The sequence below is a fragment of the Vitis vinifera genome, chromosome 9, assembly GCF_030704535.1.
Source record: "Vitis vinifera cultivar Pinot Noir 40024 chromosome 9, ASM3070453v1".
Lineage (NCBI taxonomy): Eukaryota > Viridiplantae > Streptophyta > Magnoliopsida > Vitales > Vitaceae > Vitis > Vitis vinifera.
In genome coordinates, this window is record NC_081813.1 from 4,573,066 (window position 1) to 4,592,971 (window position 19,906).

General features: G+C 38.4%; 1 protein-coding gene across 1 annotated transcript; it reads left to right on the forward strand.

The window, feature by feature from the left end:
• The first annotated feature begins 6,920 nt into the window (after positions 1 to 6,920).
• Positions 6,921 to 18,003, forward strand: LOC109123132 (probable disease resistance protein At5g63020). The gene is made up of 3 exons (XM_019222062.2): positions 6,921 to 7,283; positions 15,444 to 16,544; positions 16,589 to 18,003. The coding sequence occupies exons 2-3, from the start codon at positions 15,647 to 15,649 to the stop codon at positions 18,001 to 18,003; spliced, it is 2,313 nt and encodes a 770-aa protein (XP_019077607.2). The 5' UTR covers positions 6,921 to 7,283; positions 15,444 to 15,646.
• Positions 18,004 to 19,906: the final 1,903 nt, after the last annotated feature.

A 19,906-nucleotide genomic window follows, 5' to 3' on the forward strand; every position in this document is an offset into this window, starting at 1 on the left:
CGTCGAACCCTCATCGCCACCGCTCTCTCTCTCGCGATCTTTCTCTCTCTAACCCTCTCTCTCTCCTCCATTATATGAAATTTAAATAATTTATGGGACTAATTTGAAATTGGAATTTGGGTTTAAATATTTGTTTGGGATTTTGCACATCTTTGGATATTTACATTTGTACTATCTTTGTTTTTTTCATAGACCCATTCTGCAATTTTGTTGACTGGGTACGAATTGATGATACGTGGAGCTTGTGGGACCCATTCTACAATCTTGTTGGCTGGGTACGAACTGATGACACGTGGAGTTTGTGGTAAGTTTATTTTGACACATATTTTATTTCTCACTTTTATTTGGTTTTATTTTTATTAGTTCTTGTAAATATTTGTTTGTATATATTTATCGACTGTGTACAGAATTGAACATCGAACAAACTATAAATTTTGTTTAAGTGAGAGGAAGAATTCAGTAAATGTGTTTTGATAAAACAATAATTTTAAAATATTATTTTTAATAAAAGAAAGTTTTTTTATTGTTATTTATAAAAATTCAGAAAAATCCAAAAGAATTGTTTTTAATAGAATTTGAAAAATTGTTTTTAATAACATTGTCCAAAAATTTATTTGCTTAATAAAAATTGTTCAAAAATTGTTTTGTAATTAAAGTTGTCCCAGAAATTAATTTTTAATAAAATTGTCCAAAAATATTCTTTTAAATGAATTCCTTTTCCTTAATTAAAATGAGATTAAAAGTATTTTGAGAAATAGAGGATTTAATTTTTTGTATTTTGTTTATTTATTTATTTAAATGAAAATGAATCAAGATACTTTTGTAAATAAAATTGTAAAAATTCATTATTAATCTTTGTGCCCAAATTGAAATTTTGTAATAAATTTTATTGATACCATAAATGTAAATAACTTTTCTTGAAAGTTAAATACAAATCAAATCAAATCAAATCAAATCACTTGAAGAAAATGTTTTTGCAAATAAATAAATTGAAATCATCCATTCAAAATTGTTTTTTTAAATAAAATCCTTCGAAATTTTCAGACAGTTAATTTTATTTATTTATTTATTATTATTATTATTATTATTATTTTAATATTTTTTTATTAGTTCAATAAATCAATTTGCATAATTCTATTATCATTTGTTTTGTACATTCTTGTCATTTTATTTTGTTATCACCTTTGTGTATATTGATTTATGTTATTAATTTCGGCATCCATGATTAATTAGTTAATTGTCATAATTCCCTCAATTAGTTTAGTAGAAACCGTATGTATATGGGCTTAGAAGGGTGCTACGGCTCACCACCGTACCTTCCCAATAGGTAACCTGACCCCCGAACCCAAACTCAATTTTCTACAGACCTGTTCTTTTTTCCTTCAAGAGTTACACTTAGGGGGTGTTTGGTACACGGGAATAGGGAGTGGGAATAGACATCTCATTCCTTTTCTCCCTTATTCCTATGTTTGGATAAATGTTAAGAAAGGCGGAAATGAAATAAAAAATTATTCTGGCAGAAATCAAATCCAACTTATGAGTCGGATTTGCATTCATTAAAAGTAGGTGGTATTCTGATTCATTAAACCTATTTGATAATATAAAATAACTTAAATTACTATTTTACCCTCTTATCTTGTTCTTCAAACCCGATGTTTATCTTCTTTGTAAAGGTAGAGATCCATTCATCATCCACTTCTTATCTTCTTTGCAAAGCTAGAGACCCACTCATCATCCAATTCTCTGCAACAAGTGATTCTTCCAAATTGAATCAATTAAACCTTCCATAATATTTGAAAAAAAAAAATCAATTTCTAATTTATAGGGTTTTGGATGTTCATTTTGATTGTTGGATCTAGGATTCGTCATTGTTTGCTGCAACTAGGTTCTGAAAACTCCCTTCTACATCTTCGATCAGGTTTACCTTATTTTCTCTTTCTTATTCTACTTCTTTATATGTGTTTCTTCTTCTCTATAAATCGATTAATTTTTTTTTATTAATTTACGTTTGGAATCTTTGATGTTTCTTTATCTTGTATTAATGGAAACTAGAGAGAAAAATTGAAATGGTTGGAAAAAGATTTTTTGATTCCACGTGTTTACAATATTGAAAATTTTTAATGGTTAGGAAAAAAATAAAAAGAAAAAAACAAGCAAAAACAAAACTTTTGGTTTTTTTTTTCCCCTTTGTTTATTATTATCGGCGTCTTCCTTTCCTAGTTAAATAAAAAGATTCTATAGCTTTTTTTGCATGACAAATTATTTAAAATTTTGATAAAAAAATACAATATTTAAAATATTTTAAGGTTATGGATTTTATCAGATATGATACTTGTTGAAAATTATAATAAATTTGAATTCTTTTATTTCCTCTTTTGAAAATAGGAAAAACATTTGCTAGCTTTGAGAATTTAAATATTATAATAAATAATTTTTTTTTGAAAAATATAATTTTATAACTACTTAAGCATGACAAATTATTCAATTTTTTAATAAAAATAATAATTGAATATTTGTGCATTAGGGTTATACGATTTTTTATGGTTAATTTTTTATTTATTGAGTATATATATATTTTTTAGTCTTATTATTTAATAACAAAAAACCTCTCAAATTTTATTTTTTTAAAATAAAAGTAAAAATAAAAAAATATTTTAAATTATATGTAAGGATATTATTGTAAATTTATTTCTTTTTCATTTCCATTCCTATTATTATCAAACATTGGAATGGAAACAAATAATCATTCTAATCTTGCATTCCTAAGTTCATCCAAATACTAGAAATAGAATCATCAAATTCATTCCATTCCACTAAGAAATAGGAAAGGAAACAAAATATTATTTCTATTCCCTATTCCGACGTACCAAACACCCCCTTAGGGTTTTTATTTCTTATTTTGTTTTTCCCTTTTAAAAAAAAGAATAAAATAAGTGGCGACTCCAAGTCTTTTTCTAAAAATCAAATTTTCACTAAACAAAAAAAAAAAAAAAGCGAGTCACGTCGTCGAGTGGGAACGCACGTGAAAATGCGGGGTCCATAACCATATTTATCATCTAAATTATGTGCTTCTTGAATAGTAATTACATGTTACACAAGATAGAATCATGTTAACATATTAAACGGATTAGAATCATGCTATCTGGTTTAACGAATGTTAATAAGTATAATAGGTTAGAATCGAATTAACGGGGGTTACCTATGTTAATTCATATAAAGGTCAACTTAGCCTATTTATTAAATTAGTTATGTTTATATCAAGTTATTTTAACATGATGTTTAAACAAACCATATTCCATTTGAGTAAATTTTCACTAGTTTTTATCTTGACATAATACAAATCCAACATAATATGACCCATTATCACCCTAATTAAGGAGCATATGAGTGTTGCATTAAGGAAGTGGAAGAAGAGCATAGATACTAATGATATCAAATTTTAGGGAGTGGAAGCATTTAATCAAGTAATGTTGTGCAACTTTTTTTTCATAAGTAGTGGATTATTCAATTGTCAAGAGACCAACCATAATTTTTTTTACACCTAGGGATTTCTAGGTGGTTTCCACATTAAATTCTATGTTGAATTGTGTAATTGGAAATCTCATGCATGAGATTGATAAGATATTGATGATAATTGAGTTGGAATAAAATAATTTAACTTTGAGGGGTTAATTGCTTGGACTACCTATTTACCCCTCCTGTAAGAAGTTCCATATCAACAAAAAAGTTCTTTCAATATGTATATAGATATTTTATATTTTCTAATTTTAAATTTATTTTTAAATTGGGAAATTGAGTGGGGAAATAGTTGGCTCAATTTTCAAGTTTGGAAACAAAATTTGTTGTTAACATGTTATTTTACCTTATTTTATACATTTTTTTTAATAAAAATATATAATCAAGTGCTCTTGTATGATTGATTTAGATGTTAGCAAAGGTTACAATCATTAATTCTATTAATTGACCAACAATTTTTTATAAACTTTAAGTTGCTAGCATTCATATATCATCCTAAAATTATTAATTATAATTTTATTTAAGTTGAACCACAAATCTTGGGTAAATGAAGAAAAATTCGTTAACAAGATACTTGTTTATATTGGAAGTTTTTAGTTTGATTTGTTGTTGTTGAATTCAAATTCTTAGAAGATAGCTTTGAGGACTAGCTAGTTGCCTTGGTTTTTGTTATATGTTTGATTTTTATATTGTTTTCAGACATGATGTGTAAAATGGATTAATGGTAATGATGTTGAAACATGGCTAATACTATTAGACCAATGTTGAAGAGAGTGCCTTTGGCGGGCTGCATCTGGAGCAAGCTCCATGACAAGCTCCATTTACTACAAAGTATTGCTTCACAACCTATTTGTATATTATAAAGTTGTGAGTACAATTATTAAAGTTGTATAAACAAGTGGCAATCTTGATATGTCAGAATGACACCATTCGAAAATTATATAAATTTTAGTAGGTTCAAGTAAGGTGTAATTATATCATAGTAATAATCATGTTAACTTGCATAACTCATTTAAATTATTGAAATGCATTTATGAGAGGCATTTGCATTGCCTAATTATAGTTCTTATTAGAGAATGAGTTATTATCAATTTCATGGAACAAAACTTTCATTAGTCAGTATAATTTGAAAGTGAAATCTTACTCATAAAATTTTTCAATTAAATTTAAAAGTTAAAATTATAAAGTAGAGAGTTAAAAGAACCATTGAGCATAGTTTAAAATTTGAATATAATGTGTTTATTGTTGTAATTCAAGCCCAATATTTATTATTTATTATTAAAAATATAATTTTATATCTAATTTTTATATTTAAGATAATTTAGCACATTTGAACAATGCTTTGAGAATAAGATTGGAGCATCTAATTTGACTAATTTGATAGCAAATCAAACTAATCCAATCTTATTTTTCATATTTATCCACCTTCAATTCTAAGATAAACATGAACAAAAGTCTTTATATGATTATAACAAAATAAACACTAAAATAATGAGTTTAACATTAAATAATAAAAATTTTATTTCAGTCTTCAACATATTGTTATATAAGTTATATATATGTTAGTAAAATAAGAAATGTTAATATATTTAAAATATTAAATAATAAAATCACAATTTTTTGTTATTATTAATATTTAATTAATAAATTCTAATTAAATCTAAAATAAAAACTTTACACAAATTAGTATAAAACCAAATATGATCACCATAAACCAACCCCTATAAAAAGAATTAAATATATAAAAGTCAAAGTAAATAAATGAGAATTAATGTTAAAAGATATAAACAAGAAAAAAAAATTCATTGTCTAGTAGTTTAATTATTTATATAATTTTAACTTCATGTATTATTTTAAATTTTAATAATATATGAATTATATATGCATATTGTCATGTTGATATCATGTTTCAATTACTTGAACCATCATTTCAATTAAGAAAGTCTAATGCAATAATTTTTCAATTCAATAACTAATTAATAAGATTTTCAAAATATTGTATTTGAAAACTCATCACAAAAAATGAATATAAAAGATCATGAAGTTCTTGCAAAGAAAATTGACTTCACTTAAATATGAAACCCCAAACCTTAATTTCTTCAATAATACTAATCAAAATTCTTATGTTTAAGCATATTAGGAGAGAACCAATAATCTCATCCGCAAATCAAGCATAGTCAATAATCAATTCTTATGTTTAGGAGTAATATATATATATATACCTTGTGTAGTTGATGTATCTTTTGAAAAGTCATGTATATATTTAAATGTTGTAATATATATCTTGAATAATATACTTTTGACCATTCATTCATTCATCCATTCATCTTATACTCTTGTAAATAAAAGTGACTTCATGAAAATATATATGAAAACCTCAAACCTTAACTTCTTCGATAATGCCTATTAAAATTTTTGCAATTGAAGGTTGTGTAACTGAGAATGATAATGATGTAAGGTTTAGAACTGGTCACTCCTAACCAAACTTATTCTTATACAAATTCCCATCTTCATCTAAGTCTAGGAGTTAACTTTTCTATTTTAAGAAAATTAATTATTTTTATTTTACATGTATTAAAAAAGGTAAAATAAAAAAAAAAAAACATTAAGATTGAGCTATATGATCAATCTCTGTCAAACCTGAATCAATCACAATATATATGTAAGAAGATAATTTAAAAATGTGTTTGATAATGTTTTATTTTGAAGTGTTTTTAATTTTAATGAAAGAATTTTTTAAAAAAAATTAACTTTAAGAGAAGCATTTATTAAATATTTTTTTTTTCAAAAAGCACCATAAATGATTTTTTTATTTGTTTAAAACTATTTATTAAATTTTATTAAATACTTAATTTTTCTTTAAAAATATTTTTTAAGGTAGAAGTGCTTTTTTAAAAACAATATCAAATGGACGTAAGTCTTAACATAAAATCCCAAATCTACCCTTGATTTAATTATACTTTTCAAATCCATCCTATGAGCCTAGGCATCCTTGAAATACCCACCCCTATTATAATACAAAAGCAAACCACCACTAAAGATATTTAAACAACATTTTAAGGACAATCGGAACATATCAATGAGTCTTTGTCTCATAATACAAATTTCGTTATGTTCACATGTAGAAACGGACAAATGATACGTAAAAACTAAAAATCATATACAATAGAAAGCTTGGAATCAGGGAAGAGAGTAGAAAGTTACGAAGTGGTGGAGCCTTGGTAAAATAAAATTAACGGCATTATCATGTGCGTGTCCCATCGTTGGATGGACCAAATTTTGCTTCTCCCAAAGCTCTTTAAATATTATAATTAGAGTCCACTTGATGCTTAGAAAAATACATTTGCAAGTGATCTCCATCTGTCAATCAATTAATCTATACAATATTAAAAATTCACTTGTAGTTGATTTAAGAAAATCACTTTGTTGGTGGTGGCCTGTCTCCGATGTTACCCAAGTTTCAACTCTGGACTTTTCAAATTAACAAAGTGCAGTGATTCATCTTTCTTCTTTGTTCCATCTTTGGCTGAATTGTAATCCTTTTGTCTGTAACTTACGGAAAGCTATGGAGTTCCTGAGCTCAATCGTGGGTCTGGTCCCCTGCTTCTATGATCACACCTCTAAGCATACCGTCTACATTCGTGATCTGAAGAAAAATCTCCAAGCCTTGAGCAAGGAAATGGTGGATCTCAACAACTTGTATGAAGATGTGAAGGAAAGGGTTGAAGGTGCAGAGCAACGACAGATGAAGCGCAGAAAGGAAGTGGGTGGTGTTGATGCCTCGCGTCCCTGACGATCCACGCAGTTGCTGAATGGATGGACACGCGATCTCAACCCACAAAGGTTCTTGATTCAGTCGTTATACCTGCAAAAGACATCCGGACAGGGTGTCCGGACGCACCCTCCGATGGTTTTGTTAGCCATGGTTAGAGAGGGAGATATAAATCAGTTGGCCTTTTACTAGGTATCAGGAGATTACCTTCCTCTTCGTGTGAAGGTTTATATATAGTGTCAGGAGTACTGTTCCTCACATTAATGGTGAGGAGATATTTTATGTTTGTCATGATGACATTCGGAGGCAGCATGGTCATCGCCACCCTACTGGCGGCTGTCAGAAACCGTGGTAGGTGATGCGGCTGTCAGAGATCGTGGGAAGTGATCATGTAGAATGATCGTGGGAAGTGACTTGTTGTCACCTCAACCCGTCCTTTCACTCTGCAGGTGATGGGACGTGGGCCATGGATGGTTGTCGTGATAGCATGTAAGACTCGCTATACTTTAGTCAATGATCCGGACAATCATATCCGGATAGCCCATGTTGGTTATCCGGATGTATTCTGGAGCGGACGCATTGATGGAAGACGTCCGGATGTCTATGTTTTGTAAGCGTCGTTTGCCCTCCCTTGAGGCAGTCCGGATGGGAAAAGCGCGTCATGTGTGCTTTATAGGAAGATCTGGATGAGGGTGACCCGGATGACAATGTGTGCCACGTGTCACTGTAAGATGCGTGCCACGTGTCACTGCAAGATGCGTGCCATGTGTTCTCGGAGGGAGGGGTCCCTACAATGCCCCACTTTTTAACTTGCCTATTTTGCCTTAGAAAAAATGGGCGGGTTAAAAAATAATTGGTTTTTGAAACCGAAGTCGACTTTTGGTCTGGTTGGGCCACGTGGCGAGTGGGGGTGCGGGAGCCAAAAAGGCATTTATGATGAGCCGCAGACTCTGGGTATTCCCAGGCAACATGTCATTTCAATGATGGCGTTGTTTGGGCGTTTGGTTTTCCGAGGGGCTGTCCCCCTATAAATAGCAGACTGTGCCTTCTGTTTGTATTTTTCCTACTGCGTTTCTTCTGAGAGTTTTTGCTTCTTCTTCCTTCTGTGCTTTCCTTTGCTTTTCTGAGTACAAAACCCTGGAGTTTTTTTCTGCCGGTGATTTTGTGTCGCGACAGCAACCTTTCTTCTCCACATTTCCATTTGGTATGTGCATTTTGCTCTTATTTTCCCTTTGTTGTGCTTGTTTGTTCATTGGCTTGATTTCTGACTTGCTTTGGGCAAATCACTTGCAACTGTGTGTTGAATGTTGGTGTTTGTTGATTTTCTGGATTGCTGTGTGTAACTGTTGCGCTTTTTTGTATGTAGGTTTCGGTAAAACTTGGGCTAAAAAATGTCTTCGAAGCAAAAAGCTACTTCATCTGTCCGCGCCGGCGACGCTTATGGGAAATCTACAGACAAACTGAGCGTAAAGGAGTTCCGGGATCGATTCTGCATTCCAAATGGCGTAATTGTGGAATTTTTGAATGGGGAGGATGTCGTACCTACTGAGAAAGTTGAACAAGGTACCGTCATCTTCTCCAAGGAACAATTCAACGCGGGGCTCCGGTTCCCTCTGCCGGCGTTGTTCAAGGAATTCCTCCATTTCACCCAGATTCCACCCGTCTTCATTCATCCCAATATCGTCCGGGTGCTGATGGGATGCAGCATCATAAACATGCTGTACAACCTCGACCTCACGGTGCTGGAGGTGTTTTTTGTCTATTCGCTGAAGAAGGTGAAAACTGACATCTTCAGCATGTCCGCGCACCTGCCCTCCCTTCAATTGGTGACGGAACTGCCAGACTCGACGAAGGGAGGGGCGAAGGGACACGTGGCGGTCCAGGGTGCATGGGCGGGGTCATCAGGGCGTCCGGGGAGGCCCTTCTCTCCAAACTACTCTTTAGCGATTCCGGGTAAGTTTGCTTTGCGACTTTTGTCCGGATTTTTACCTTGTTGTCTTTTTGTTGATCTTTTCGGATGGTATTCTCAACCTTTGTTGCTGTCAATGTAGGTCCGGAAAAAAGGGGCCACCTTGTGGACTGGGTGGAGAAGGAGTCCTTTGCCTGTCTCAGTAAGTTATTTGAGATAGACGCCAAGGAGAGGCACTACAAGACGCTGCTTACTGCGCAGAACCTGATGGCGGTCGTCCGGGTGTGGTTCGGTAGGCCCATAGGACGCCGGGTAGCTCCTCGACCCACTTCCCTTTGGCTTGTTCAAGCCTTTTCTTTAGGGCGGTGATTAGGGTCTTGTTGGTGGCTTCTGCTTGCCCATTACTTTGAGGATATCGCGGCGTGGAGTATGAATTCCGGATGTTCAGTTCCGAACAGAATTTCCTGAAGATGATGCTGTCAAATTGTGGACCATTGTCAGCTATGATGGTTTGGGGGATTCCAAAACGGCAAACAATGTTTTTCCATACGAACTTGGTGACATTTTTGTCTTTGATGCTAGCATATGCTTCAGCTTCCACCCATTTACTGAAATAGTCTGTGGCAACGAGCAAAAATTTCTTTTGGGCAGGTACAGCTGGGAGAGGTCCCACTATGTCCATGCCCCATTGTGCGAAGGGCCATGGGCCTGAGATTGATTTTAATGTTGCTGATGGCATATGTGGAATGGGAGCATACCTTTGACATTTATCACATTTTTTGACATAGGCTGCCCCATCCTTCTTCATTGTTGGCCAATAATATCCTTGTGAATGGGCTCGATGTGCCAGAGATCGTCCTCCTGAATGATTCCCGCATATTCCCTTATGCAACTCAGTTAACACATACTGGGCCTCTGAATGCCCTAGGCACCGAAGGTAAGGTCCTGTGAAGGACCGCTTGTACAGGTGCCCCCCAATCAGGGTGAAACGGGCAACTTGCACCCGGCCTTTGTGTGCCTGTTTGAGATCTCCGGGTAGAGTGCCTGTCCGGATATATTCTGCGATGTCATACGTCCATTCTTGGTCGTCCGCTTGGGATGCCTCAATGGTACTGCAGGTGGAAATTTCTGCGATAGAGGGGTTGGGTTGCACATGTATAGGCAATAGAATAGCTTCTTTGATGGGAAGGGAAGCAGCTATTCCAGCTAAGGCGTCAGCGCGCCCATTATCAGTTCGCTTAATTTTTTCTATTGTCCATTCAGTGAATTGCTGCAAGGTGTCCCTTACTTTAGCTAAGTATCGCGCCATGCGTGCGTCTTTAGCCTCGTACTCCTTCTGGACATGCCTTACCACGAGTTGTGAGTCACTGTAGATCCAGAGTTTGGAGACGGATAGAGCAAGGGCGAGGTCCAATCCGGACAAGATGACCTCATATTCTGTTTCGTTGTTAGAGGCAGAGAATCCCAGCCGGATGGCTTACTCCGAATGTTCCCCAGTTGGGGATTGTAGTAGGAGCCCAACTCCAGAGCCTGATAAGCGTGAGGCTCCGTCAACTCGCAGAGTCCACCATTCTTGTTTACTTGATCCGTGGTGTTGGCTGGGTCTTCGGGAATATTCTAGCACGAAGTCAGCCATTACTTGGCCTTTCATGGACAATCTGGGTTGGAATTCGATTCCAAACTCGCTCAATTCAATGACCCATTGTAGCATTCTCCCAGTTAAATCTGGCTTGTGCAGAATGTTGCGAAGGGGCTGGTCAGTTAGTACGATTACTGGATGAGCTTGGAAATAAGGGCGGAGCTTCTGAGCAGCGCTTCGAAGGGCTAAGGTTGTTAGCTCCATTTTTGAATATCTGGTTTCTACGTCTGCCAATGCCCTGCTGACGTAGTAGATAGGTTTCTGCTCCTTGGGTGAGGGGCAGCGGAATAGAACGGCGCCGATTGCCCATTCTGATACCGCCAGATACATGTACAATTTTTCCTTCGGGATGGGGCTGCTCAAGATGAGTGGTTGCATAAGACAATGCTTAATCTTTTCGAAAGCGTTTTGGCAACTGTCCGTCCATCCGTGTGCTCCAGCTTTTCGTATTGCCAAGAAGAAGGGTCGCAATTCATCAGTGAAGCGGGCTATAAAACGCCCTAGTGCGACGAGTTTGCCTGTGAGCCGTTGTAGCTCCTTCTTGTTCCTGGGAGGGGGTATTTCCATGACTGCCTTGACTTGATCCGGACTGACTTCTATGCCCCTTTGGCTGACCATAAATCCCAGAAATTTTCCAGCACTTACGCCAAAGGCGCATTTAGAAGGATTTAGCTTCATGCCATACTTTCGTAAGAGGTGAAAAACTTCTTGTAAGTGAAGGACATGCTGCTCTCGGGTTTTGCTTTTAACCACGATATCATCAATATATACCTCTACTGTGTGGCCTATCAGAGGTTTGAAGATCTTTGTCATCAGTCTCTGATAAGTGGCGCCAACGTTTTTGAGTCCGAACGGCATGACTTTGTAGCAATAGAGTCCGTGTGGCGTTATGAATGCTGTCTTTTCCTCGTCATCCGGGGACATGGGAATCTGGTGATATCCGGAGAAGGCATCCAAGAAAGAGAGCATCCCTTACCCGGAAGTGGAATCCACAATTTGATCTATTCGTGGCAAGGGAAAACTGTCTTTTGGACATGCATTGTTGAGATTGGTGTAATCTACACAAACTCGCCATTTTCCTTCTTTTTTGGGTACCACCACTACGTTTGCCAACCAATCCGGATAAGATACTTCTCTGATGAATCCGGCTTCGAGCAATTTGTCAATCTCATTCCGGATGACTTTTTGTCTATCCGGGTGAAAGCGCCTAGTTTTCTGCCGGACAGGTTTGGCAGTTGAAAAGACGTTAAGTCTGTGAGATGCAATAGAGGGATGAATTCCCTTCATATCAGAATGTGCCCATGCGAAGATGTCATGATTCTGTCTGAGAATGTTTTGCATGCTCTAAGTTTCTTCGGTTGTCATGAGGGAACTGATGTTCGTGAGGTGAGTGTTTTCCTCCGAAATTTGGATTGTTTGTAAGGGATCTGCTGCCGGGGGATCTTTGTCCGTCGGACCCAATAATTGCTATTGGTCATGTGTATGGCTGGGTTCAGGGGGAGATGCATCCTCCTCGTTGGCCCTTGCTTCTCGTGCTATCTGATAGCATTGGCGAGCGGCCAGCTGGCTACCATATAGGTCAATTTGCCCTTCGTTGGTGAGAAAACTCACCATTTGATGATATGTGGAGGGGATGGCTTTCATGTAATGTAGCCATGTGCGCCCCAAGATGATATTGAAGGGTGATAACTCTTGTACCACCGAGAATTGTACGTTGAGAGTGACTGGGCCAGCTTGGACCGGCAGTACAATGTCTCCCGAGGACGTAGTTGATGACCCGTTAAATCCAGATAGGATTCGTCCAGGGTTTTCGAGGCCTGTAAGACTGTGTCCCATGTGGCCAACGACTGATGTTTGCACAAGATCGGCCGAACTGCCTGGGTCAACCAAGATACGTCGCACATCGAAGTCCCCAATTTCCAGGGACAAGATGAGGGCGTCGCGATGTGGTTGCAGTGTCCGGGTGGGATCTACTGGTGGGAAAATGATTGTCCCATCTATGGGGCGAGGGCCCCCCCCAGTTAGCCCAGGCCGGATGGAATTGATACGTTCGCATATTGATGCGGCTCGCAACAATTTTTGCCTCTTTCACCTAGAGTCGTACTCCTCGTCAGATGGACCTCCGTTAATATAGTTTATAACGGCCTTGGGGGCGGCTGGGGCCCTGGGGGCTCCAGGATTGTGATGTTGAGATGCGTCCCTTCCTTCATTATCTGATCGGAGGTATTGCTTCAAATGCCCTGTTTTTATGAGCCTCTTGACCAGATACTGGAAAGCTCGGCATGTCTCTGTTGTATGGCCATGATCCTTGTGGAAGGCACATCTCCTACTACGATCTCTTGTGGATGGGTCCGTTCCAATGGGTCTAGGCCACTTGAAGTCGGACAAGCCCTGGATTATTGGGAGAAGTTTCTCATACGATATGGAAAGGGGTGTGAGAGGCGGCCTTTCCGGGCAACTTGGCCCTTCCTGCCTCCGGTCGGATGGCTTTGGCCGGTCCGGAGGTTTAGCATTTCTCTCTGCGTCACCTCTAGATGGTCGTCCGACAACCAAAACTTGTTGGGTGGCTGCACGCACGTCATCTTCAAGCATTGAATATTTGTTGGCACGCCTGAATAAGTCATCCATCGTTGTGGGAGGCTTTTTTGCCAGTGATTCGAAAAATGGAGTGCCTAGACAGATGCTTCGCTTGAAGATCTGTAGGACAGCATCCATACTGCAAGCCTCTACTTGAAGCACGGCTTGGCCAAACCACTTCACGAATTCCCTCAAGGATTCGTTATCTTGCATTTTTATGTTCTGCAGGGTGCTGATATTTTGCTTGTGTCGAGCGGGGCACAAGTATTGTCCCACAAAAGCTTCGGACAGGTCCCTGAAATTGCCAACAGAGTTGGGAGGTAGGCGATGAAACCATGAGAGGGCCTGTCCTTGTAGGCTGGCGGGAAATACTTTGCATAGTAGTGCATCGTTGCCAATATCGAGCGTCATGCACTGTCGATAATGCATGATGTGATCGAAAGGATCGTTGGTTCCATCGTATGTGGAAAATTTTGGTACGAGGAATCCCCTTGGGGGCTCGTAATGGATGATATGAGAGCAGAAGGGCGTGGAGAGCATGTCATCCAGCCTTCTGCTGATGGAGCCAATGGGTGGCTCGTTTGGGAGGTTTCCCCCAGCCTGCTGTACCGCTGGGTGCGAATGAACGTTCCGCATCACGGGGGTGACTATGGGGTCACGATGCGGGTGTACGTTCTGCACCATGGGGGTGGTCATGGGGTCAGGGCGTGGTGCCCAAGTTGTGGCCATTGGTGGCCTTGATCTTCCAGGCTCTTGTGGGCTTAGTCTTGCGCGCATCGAATTTGACAACTGAGGTCTTCTATCGCATTGCCTTTTCGTTGAAAAATGAGTAGAGTCTGAACTTTCCTCACGGGGAGCTCGGGGCATAGGCGTGTGTGGCTCATGAGGCCTCACGTTGCATGCTCCTGGGATAGCTCCTGTTGTTCCGGGATATATTGATTCTGGTTCTTGTTGAGGCCTTGAGTTTGCTACTTGGCCCCTTGAACGCTGACGTCGAGGAGGCCCTGATGTTGAAGCCTGGATGCGTAACACAGCGTTTTCCTCTCTCAATCTTTCTGTCTCCTAGATGAGAGCTTTTAGTTGTCGTTCGCTTGCCAACTGTCTCCTTTCGATGGTTTGACGCCATTCAAAATTATCATCCCCTCCCCTACCAGATGAACGGCTTCGGGAAGGTGTGGCCATCTTTGCCAGTGACTGAATCAAAATGAAAAAGTAGTTCCCACAGACGGCGCCAATGTTGATGCCTCGCGTCCCTGACGATCCACGCAGTTGCTGAATGGATGGACACGCGATCTCAACCCACAAAGGTTCTTGATTCAGTCGTTATACCTGCAAAAGACATCCGGACAGGGTGTCCGGACGCACCCTTCGATGGTTTTGTTAGTCATGGTTAGAGAGGGAGATATAAATCAGTTGGCCTTTTACTAGGTATCAGGAGATTACCTTCCTCTTCGTGTGAAGGTTTATATATAGTGCCAGGAGTACTGTTCCTCACATTAATGGTGAGGAGATATTTTATGTTTGTCATGATGACATTCGGAGGCAGCATGGTCATCGCCACCCTACTGGCGTCTGTCAGAAACCGTGGTAGGTGATGCGGCTGTCAGAGATCGTGGGAAGTGATCATGTAGAATGATTGTGGGAAGTGACTTGTTGTCACCTCAACCCGTCCTTTCACTCTGCAGGTGATGGGACGTGGGCCATGGCTGGTTGTCGTGATAGCGTGTAAGACTCGCTATACTTTAGTCAATGATCCGGACAATCATATCCGGATAGCCCATGTTGGTTATCCGGATGTATTCTGGAGCGGACGCATTGATGGAAGACGTCCGGATGTCTATGTTTTGTAAGCGTCGTTTGCCCTCCCTTGAGGCAGTCCGGATGGGAAAAGCGCGTCATGTGTGCTTTATAGGAAGATCCGGATGAGGGTGACCCGGATGACAATGTGTGCCACGTGTCACTGTAAGATGCGTGCCACGTGTCACTGCAAGATGCGTGCCACGTGTTCTCGGAGGGAGGGGTCCCTATAGGTGGGTGGATCCGTGAAGTAAAAGACATGGAGAAAGAAGTTCACGAAATTCTGTAAAGAGGAGATCAAGAAATCCAGAAGAGTTGTCTCGGATGCTGTCCCAGGAATTGTTGGTCTAGCTACAGGATTGGAAAGGCAGTAAGTGAAAAGCTGGTTGCTGTATCTCGTCAAATCGGCAAAGGACATTTCGATGTTGTAGCCGAGATGTTGCCTCGTCCTCCAGTTGATGAACTGCCAATGGAGGCGACTGTGGGCCCACAATTGGCGTATGAAAAGAGCTGTAGGTTTCTCAAAGATCCACAAGTGGGAATTATGGGATTGTATGGAATGGGGGGTGTTGGCAAAACCACCCTCTTGAAGAAAATCAACAATGAATTCCTCACAACATCCAATGACTTTGAGGTTGTGATTTGGGCTGTGGTGTCAAAATCGCCCGACATTGAAAAAATTCAGCAACTTATTTGGAATAAATTGGAAATCCCACGTGATAAATGGGAAACTAGAAGCAGTAGGGAGGAGAAGGCTGCAGAAATATTGAGAGTTCTAAAAAGAAAAAGGTTCATCTTGTTGTTGGATGACATTTGGGAGGGACTTGATCTCCTAGAAATGGGGGTCCTGCGTCCAGATACTGAAAATAAGTCCAAGATAGTTTTGACGACCCGATCACAGGATGTCTGCCACAAAATGAAAGCTCAGAAGAGTATAGAAGTGGAATGTTTGGAGTTAGAAGATGCCTGGACTTTGTTCCGGAAGGAGGTAGGAGAAGAGATATTAAATTCTCATCCGGATATACCGATGCTTGCAAAGGTTGTTGCTGAAGAGTGCAGAGGTTTACCTCTCGCTCTTGTCACTCTTGGGCGGGCCATGGCAGCTGAGAAAGATCCCTCAAACTGGGACAAGGTAATACAAGATCTACGCAAATCTCCAGCTGAAATCACAGGTATGGAAGATAAATTGTTTCATCGATTGAAACTCAGTTATGATAGGTTGCCTGACAATGCTAGCAAATCTTGTTTTATATATCATTCCATGTTCCGAGAGGACTGGGAGATTTATAATTTTCAACTTATAGAACTTTGGATAGGGGGGGGGGGGGGGGGGGGTTCATGGGTGAAGTTCATGACTTACATGAAGCACGCAATCAAGGGAAGAAAATTATTAAAACTTTAAAACATGCATGTTTATTAGAGAGCTGTGGTTCGAGAGAAAATAGGGTTAAGATACATGATGTGCTCCGCGACATGGCTTTATTGTTATATGGTGAACATGGGGTGAAAAAGAACAAAATTCTAGTATACAATAAGGTTACTAGGCTTGATGAAGATCAAGAAACTTCCAAATTGAAAGAAACAGAGAAGATATCATTATGGGATATGGACGTTGGGAAGTTCCCAGAAACATTGGTGTGCCCCAATCTTAAGACTTTATTTGTGAAAAAATGTCATAATTTGAAGAAATTTCCAAGTGGATTCTTTCAATTCATGCTTCTACTAAGAGTTTTGGATTTGTCAGACAATGATAATTTAAGCGAGTTGCCTACTGGGATTGGTAAATTGGGTGCCTTGAGATATCTTAGTCTGTCACACACAAGAATAAGGGAGTTGCCCATTGAACTAAAGAATTTGAAAAATCTGATGATTTTGCTTATGGATGATATGAAATCCCTTGAAATTATTCCACAAGATGTGATATCAAGCCTTATATCCTTGAAGTTGTTCTCCATTTACGAATCCAATATTTCAAGTGGAGTTGACGAAACTGTACTGGAGGAGTTGGAGTCCTTGAATGACATCAGTGAGATATCAACCACCATATCCAATGCTCTTTCATTCAACAAACTAAAGAGTAGTCACAAATTACAAAGGTGCATTAGTTATCTACATTTACATAAATGGGGGGATGTGATCTCACTTGAGCTATCATCTTCATTTTTTAAAAGAGTGGAGCATTTGCGGGGGCTTCATATAAGCCATTGCAATAAATTGGAAGACGTGAAAATTAATGTGGAAAGAGAAGGCACACACAATGATATGACTCTTCCAAACAAAATTGCAGCAAGGGAGGAATACTTCCACACCCTTCGTAATGTGCTTATAGAACATTGTTCAAAATTGTTAGACTTAACATGGCTTGTTTATGCTCCATATCTTGAAAAACTTCACGTTGAAGATTGTGAATCGATAGAAGAAGTGATATGTGATGATAGTGAAGTCTGTGAAATGAAGGAAAAATTGAACATATTCTCAAGGCTCAAATACCTCACGCTCAATAGGCTGCCAAGATTGAAGAGCATCTATCAGCATCCGCTACTCTTTCCCTCTCTTGAAACCATCAAGGTGTGTGAATGCAAAAGCTTAAGGAGCCTCTCGTTTGATTCCAACACTTCAAATAATAGTCTGAAGAAAATTAAAGGAGAGACAAGTTGGTGGAATCAGTTGAAGTGGAACGATGAAACTATCAAACACTCTTTTACTCCCTATTTCCAAATCCACGAAGCTGAAGCATATTTAACGGACTCTGAGGAGTCTGAAACTGGCAGCATAGATGATATTCAGGAATGACCGATATCAAATTAATTTCTATCAATCTTTCAGGTATTTATTAACTTTTATACTATATTTGGAAAATCATTTTCTTTCCTTAATCCCATTCTTTTGTGGAAATTTTTACTCTATCTAAGCCAAAGTGCATCAAGTCTCAACATCATAATAACTCAGTGTTTGATCTATCAAGTTTGCCCCTTTTGAAGTAACCGTAATAAAATTTGCCCAGAAGGGAGTTTGAAGGAGGTCTTTTATTTAAACATCTAATGACATTTCCGTTTGGTTACTTGAAAAGTTAAAAACATGCAGAGTTCCCAACTATTTTATTTATCTTGTCTTAATTTTTTCAATTCATTTCAATCTATAAACAGAAAGAGAATTCCTAATTTCAACTTAATTCCTTATATTTCAAGTTGAAACAACAGCTGTTTCACAACAACTGTAGGTAAAGATATTCCATTAAGAATTCTCGCTTTGTTTAATGTATTTACCAGGACCAACTATATGTAATTTCCCTTCTTTTGTTCAGTTGCCTCTATCTGGTTGACTCTCAGTTGTTTTTTTTATTTTCTTTTCTTTTCTTTTTTCTACTGCATTCAGAGTTGGGGCTTGTTCTAGAAGTTCTGACAACAGCTGAGATTCAATTAGCTCTATGTAGTGGGGCCTTGAGTTTTTTGGTTGGATGCAGAGTAGGGTCTTGTTCTACCCGTTCTTACTCAGTTGGGATCTGAGCTTCTTCGGCTGCTTCCGTTTCGTCCTGCTCTGAGCTGGATTATGTTTGCTTGCTGGTCTGAGTTTCTGATATGTTTTGTGGCGGTGTGCTGATTCTCAGAGTATCGTTATTCATGGTGCTCAGTCTGTTGGGAAAGTTGGTTAATGTCCAGATGCAGGGGCTCATCTCGGCAGGCTTTGGTTGGGATCCATGTGTTTGCTGGAATTGGATTCTGTGGGTTGCCTTTGGCTTTTGATGTAGGCTGGGTTTGTTTTCTTTGTTGAGGCCGGTGGAGTATGGTGGCTCAGAAGCTGCTAGTAATCTGTCTGTTGTATGCTGAGGCTGGAATCTTCATGGTGGTTGCTCTGGTGGGTCAATATGATATGGGAATGCTTTTGCCTTTTTCAGTCCTTGGGCGTCAGCTGGTTGCTTGTGTTTCCTCTGCGCTTTAGTTCATATACCAGAGTGCATACTTCCTTGAGTTCCATATCCCACTGCCAAGTGTGTTGTCCATGATGTAATGTAAAGCAGTTAATTTGTATACCTGGCCTTCAGTTCCTCTCTAGAAAACTTTGAACGCCCTTTATGAATGAAATGTTGTGAGAAAAACTGGAGTTGATTTTCACATTTGAGGTCGTTAATGGTGATTTTCCTTAATGTAATTGTGATCGAAAAGAAATTTGATCAAGGAGTCGAAACTTTAAGCAGAGTCGATCTTATTCAACATTGCATTATAATTTGGTACCCCTCACATATCTCTCCAAATATCATTGAAAAGTACTTTCATTTTCCTTCAGTGGAGGCTTCTTTTTCTTTGCTGGTTAATATTCATAGCTTCAGTGGTTGATGAAATTTCGTTACTTGACATTTTTCACTCTTGTCCCTCCTGCTCTAATCACAAACAAATGCCCCAATAAATAAGAATGATTTGTTTAAGAAATTTGAAGATACTTGAACGATAAAAGAAAAGAATAGGAGACAAAGGAAAGGAAAAGAAATTCAGAAAGCAAACACTTGGTAGTTTCCATTTCAATTAACCGATCTTTGAAACTAAAATGTAATTCTTGGTAGAATAAAAGAAGACATGCAACATCTTTAGAAGATTCATCTAATGGAACATACCATCCTATGATAGGAAACTGAGACTAAACAGTAATTTTTGGTAGAATAGATAGCGCATGCCAAAAAGAATGTTTTGTAGCTTTGGAT